This window comes from Aulonocara sp. 'chitande type north' Nkhata Bay, linkage group LG9 (genome assembly GCF_057382095.1).
Source record: "Aulonocara sp. 'chitande type north' Nkhata Bay isolate Kocher_YH1m ecotype deep benthic linkage group LG9, A_spYH_male_GT1.1, whole genome shotgun sequence".
NCBI lineage: Eukaryota > Metazoa > Chordata > Actinopteri > Cichliformes > Cichlidae > Aulonocara > Aulonocara sp. 'chitande type north' Nkhata Bay.
In genome coordinates, this window is record NC_141352.1 from 20346864 (window position 1) to 20352496 (window position 5633).

Genomic DNA, 5633 nt, shown 5'->3' on the forward strand with positions numbered 1-5633 from the left:
AACGCTGTTTGTTTTTACTCTCTCTCCTCAATTATGCTAGCACATTCTTTTCACAAGCTGTTCACTACTCTTTAACCTGCTTTTAACTGCTTTAACAGCAATCTCTTTATGATAGGTAAAGATAACCTGCCGCTCACTGCAGCATCATAAAAAGATATGACACAATATATATCAACCCAAGGCAAGCTGTTATTTTGTGGCATTTTCTGACCTGTAGGACATTAACTGCATTTGTTGAAGGAATGGGAAAGACTACACAAGTGTAGATTTGGCTACTTAAAAAAATATTTGAGAATATATATATATATATATTTCATTGTTAATTATTTATAATTGACCAATTATCCTCTTGTGGACTTTTACCCTCCAGCAAAACAGCATGGCAAATCAAAACCCAGCCCGTGTGGTGCTCATGTTGGTTGGATTGTGTACCTTTTTAGCATCCATCACGTTCAACTCGCTTTCAGGATTTGGTTTCAGATCAGGTAAATATTTCCAGAAGAATTCATTCATGTAAAAAGAACTCACTTATAGTACTGGGAAAATAACAAACTGCTTACAACAGTGCAATGCTTATCTCCCTACAGTTGTATTCAAGCAGAGCATAGAGGATGTGACACTTAAGTATACAACACAGATAACTCCTGCTCAGTGGACTTTTTTTGTGTGGGATTTCACATACTTTTGGGTTTTGGCCATGTATATATACTTTTTACTTGCACTCTGCAGAAGGTATGTCCCATTTGTTGTATTTACACATACAATTCACATGAGACTGCAATGTTTGGCAACTGCATCACACTCCAGAAATGATTCGATTTTTGTATTCTTTTATCTCATATATGAGAAATTGCATGTGGAAAATCATCCCACCTGGTCCAGAGGCAATTTAGACGGCCTCCGTGCAGTCATTTTCTCTTTAGATATTGCAGATTGTTCTCACGCTGTATTATGAGTCTGATTGTTTCCCCACAGGCACTCTTTCTGCACTCTTTCTCCCTATCTAACAATATTATCCATGCTCCCCACAGGAATGCTTATGACTGGATGTACACCATGCCAGCAGTGCTACCCCATGGCTTTCATGTCTCTATTATAATCAGCCTTTGTTTGAACATTACATGGCTGTTTCTTTATGACAGAGAGTAAGTGAACGAGCACAGTTATCCAATTCTCTAAACAAGATAATCAGCTGTATCATTTACTGTCATTTGGGCCAGTTTAAATGTCTGTTTTCTGTGTGTCTGTGTGTCTGTGTTTGTGTGTATAGATTGTTGCTGCCAACACTGATAACCTCAGTATTGATGATGCTCACCGATTACATTACCCTATTTTTCTCCTGTCATGGTCTGAAGATCTATGGAGCCTGGTTGAACAAATACCACATCACAGACCTCTGGCTCTTCAGAATCCTGGTAAAACTATATATACAGTCCAGTGAAAAGCCAAGGGCAGCCTTACTACTCCCACTGGAATTAAGAGGGTTAAGTGGCAGCCAGGTGTTGCTAATGAAATGCATTTGATTAATATTAATCGATCATCACTTTTGGTTGTTTGTTTGTCTGAAAGCATTTAGGTGTGTATTGATGCCAAAAGGCCAAAGAAAAACCCAAAAACAAGAGCTACAACTCAAAAATTACAGGCCTCAGTTAGCATGTTAAAAAATTTTATTTACTGTTCAAATTCATGGCAGCCACTTCTCAATAGTCCAGCCCAGGTCCAAACCTCAAGCTGTTTGAAATGCTGTGATGAGACATGAAGAGAGCTGTGCACAAATACCTACAAGCCCCAATTAACTGAAACAACACTATAAAGTTTAGTTGGCCAAAATTCCTCTACAACCATAATAGAGACTGAAAAAGTCAAACAGAACTTTTTTTTTCAACTTGCAGCTAAAGGTGGTCTTACAAGCTTGTGAATCATGGGGTGTACTTAGCTTTTTACACACTGCTACTATATTTTGGCCTAATTTTGTTAAATAAATAATGACACAGTGCAAAATGTCACCTGTCATTGTTTATCTAAAGAAAAAAGATACCTATAAAAAGCTATTTTTATATGGTGGTACTCACTGCCATTCAGTATTCACCTGAGCTCGTAACATAATCCAGGATGGAAGTAGGATTTAAAAGCAGTAGTAAATTCCAGAAAGTTCTTCATATAAAGGGCTAAAAACAGTCCAAGGTAGTCTATGTCAGAGTAAAGGTAAAGACAGCACTTAAGACTGTAACACCTGTACGCGTTTTATAAATGTATCAGTAGCTTTCCATTCACAGTCACTCATCCATAAAATCTGCTGGCTGTGCCAACACCATATTCATAAATCCTCATAAATAAGTCCTGGCTGTGTGGTGTCTGCGCAAAAGGCAACAGCGGTGTGACATTTGATGATTAAAGTCAGCCGAAAACAAACAAACAAAACATAAATCTGCTTCCTTTCTTGTGTTTATCTGTGAACATATTAAAAGTGTCACATGTGAGAAGCTTCTAGAGTCTTACGAGCGCTTCAGGATCAACCACTGAAGCAGGTCACAACTTCCAAACTGGCTGCTTGTAATTCTGAAATGATGAGTCCATCATTAAAAAAAAAAAGACTGACAATAAATTTGATAATAAAGTAGTATTCATCAAGTAAAAGAAAATCCATACACACCTGGTTCAACCCATATGGAAAAGATATATATATAAATCTTATAAAGTTCGTATCTGTCTTGTGTGAAACTTATATAAAAAGCATACAAGAGTGAAAACAGATATAAGATCCCTTGAAAAATTATATAAATGAAACTTGTATGTTTTGGATACTAAAATAATATATGAAAGTAATGAGAAAGCAGCCACTTTCATGAGTAAATCATATAAGCCTGATATGATTCACTATATGAAGTAGGCCACATCTTATGCAAGTTTTTTTAGAAGGTTTTACTATTTCTTTTCCATATGGGAATACAGCAATGGTGATATTGCATTACTTTCTGGATTTAGACGCAGGCTGCTATGGATAATTCTATTGTGCATTAACATGCATTGGCTTTGGTGAGCAATATAATACTTACTTACTTCATTATATTGTACAAGGTTCAAAATGGAGTGGCAGTGTGTGCAACATGGGGGACCCTCTCTGCCTTGCTGAACCTGACGATATATTTGCAGTATCAGGCAGAAACAGCGAGATGTGACTGTTCAATGCTAGCACTGACTCTGCTTCTGATGGAGCTGCTGGTCTGGTGAGTGTGCTTCCTCGCTGTGTTCTGTAATTTCACCAGTGGTGTTTCTGGCATGAGCAGAGGGCACCAGAGGACAATCCTTTGTTTCTGTCCTCCTTTGCGTTCAGGTTTCTGTTAGAGAACTTCTACTTGGATAAGCACGTGCGTTATGTTGTGACATGCTACCCTGTGGTAATCCTGTGGTTAACAGGCACCCTGAACAACTCAGAATCTCAGGGACGTTTCATTTACGTCTTTGCAGGTAAAGTTTGCACTGAGGTGAAATTAGCATTCTTGATTTTTGAAGAAGAAGAAAGCTTTTTTCTGCACACTGTTAATTATTTATATTAAAATATTTGATCTCCTCTTCTCTTCTCAGCTGTGATCCTGAGTGCTTCCTGTATCATGTTTGTGATTCGTATTGCTCTTGTCACATGGAGGCATCACAAAGTTCCACTTTACAAAGACAGCGAACCGACTATGTCACCGGTTGAAATAGCCTTGAGACAAAGAAAAATCTTTCTATGAATACTAGCTTGTATAGTTACAATGTAAGTTTTTGTTCAAGTGTTGTGTTGGTGTTTACATTTGTGCTCAATTTTTTTGCTGGAAAATGTCATTTGATATTTTTAAAAACTGAATTGTAAACAATTTTAGATTTAAAAATGTAGAACATGAATAAATAATTGGATTGTGCTGTTTTTTAATGATGAACGAAAATGGAAATAAATGAATATTAACAAGGAAGAGGGATAAGACTATCATGCCATAATTCACTTTATTTATTTGTCTTTTTTAATGAAATGAACATTTTCTTCTATTTAATTTTCTTGTTTTTAAGTATAAATAAAATGTATATACCAAAACATAAAATCTACACTAAAACCTTTAACTTATGTGTGTGTGTGCGTGTGCGTGTGTGCGTGTGTGTGTGTGAGAGAGCGAGATCCTTAGTAATCAATCAAATGTTTCAAGGATATAGTATTTTTGCCTATTACAAAGACTATATAAAAATAAACAAGTAATAATCATTTTGCATATAATTTCCTTATTTGTCCCACTGAACAAAAACCATGCTGGAGATGGAAAGAAATGCACTCAGCTGTGTTGCTGACATGTCCCCCAAAAAACAACAAATAATATACTTAAACAATCTTCATACTATCCATGTTCTTTCCTAACCTCAGGTCTATGGCTATACTTTTCTCCCAGTCTAACACAGCAGGCTAAAAGTGTCTCTGTACTTTAATAACTGCAGTGTGGTTAGAACAACCGGTAAAGGCAAAATTCAATATAGGGGAATTCTTTTATAGGAAGCTTGAAAACGCACGTTGCGCCACACAGGTTCATCCTGTTGTCGTCGTTAATATGTAAGTGTGCTACATATTCACAGTTTATGGGTGTTTTTTAGTTCAATGTTCAGGTGAAGTTATTGGGTCCATGACCTCACTGCCAACACGGTCCGTTATGTGTCATGGATAAATGTTTAGTGATCTTTATGTCTCTTTTTAAAAAAAATATGTGGGTCCATTCTGGATTCTATCACCTTTAGGTTTCATTTCCCTTCTGATAACCATCATGAGCTTAAGCTGTTAAAGCCTTGACTCTCCATGCTGGTCAAGGAGAGTCAAGGAAGCGCAGCTTAAAGTTTCTTGTAGAAATTCAACCTCTTTCAGCGAGAATAGAGGAGAGTTGAGGATCTAATAATGTTGCAATAAAGATGATTTAATTTCTTTTAAAAAAGCATCCACCCAAGCACTCTAACTTACTTACAGTTTTTTTTAAATTAAATATCAGATACAAAGACTCAAACTGAATCTGATTTTTTTAAAGGCTATTAACTCAGTCATTAATACTTATAACAAAATTCTATTTTACAGTCAGCACATTGCTCTTGTGTTTTTTCCAAAACTGTACAGTTTATATTTGTCACCAAAAGGGGGCAGCATTCACTTATTTCACGTGAAATGGTAGATTACTGTGTTGCACCAGGAGATGGCACCTTGGTTCAAGCTTTCTCAACTCTCAGCATAAGATAGGAAACTGCATTGAATAAATAAAAAACACACTTACCCAATACAATACAAATCATACTACAGTGTGGGTCATACTAACAAGTACTAGTTTGTTAGGACAAGTTTGATCTTAGCCTTTGCTCGAAACATTAAACCTTAAAATCAAAGCATAACCTGGAAGAAGATAATAACATCATAGCTCACTCCCTCGCTCTCTCTCTGTTTTGTGTGGTTGTGTGTTTAAACCCAAATCCATTTTTCTTCATCTGAGTGTATTACTGTGTCTGTGATGTGAGAGCACAGAGATAATCACACACACGCTCAAGTGCAAGGGGAAGTGCAGCACGACCTTTGATGAGGTGGCTGAGCTGAATGGAGCTGAACATCACATGAAAGCAACAGGGTGGAAAAA

General features: G+C 36.7%; 1 protein-coding gene across 1 annotated transcript; it reads left to right on the forward strand.

The window, feature by feature from the left end:
* Window positions 1-222: 222 nt before the first annotated feature.
* On the forward strand, window positions 223-4080 carry LOC147322074 (uncharacterized). Its single transcript, XM_086305155.1, has 7 exons — window positions 223-485; window positions 588-732; window positions 1032-1145; window positions 1271-1415; window positions 3079-3227; window positions 3335-3468; window positions 3586-4080. Exons 1-7 carry the CDS (start codon window positions 380-382, stop codon window positions 3732-3734), a joined length of 942 nt encoding a protein of 313 aa, XP_086161281.1. The 5' UTR covers window positions 223-379; the 3' UTR covers window positions 3735-4080.
* The last annotated feature ends 1553 nt before the right edge of the window (window positions 4081-5633 follow it).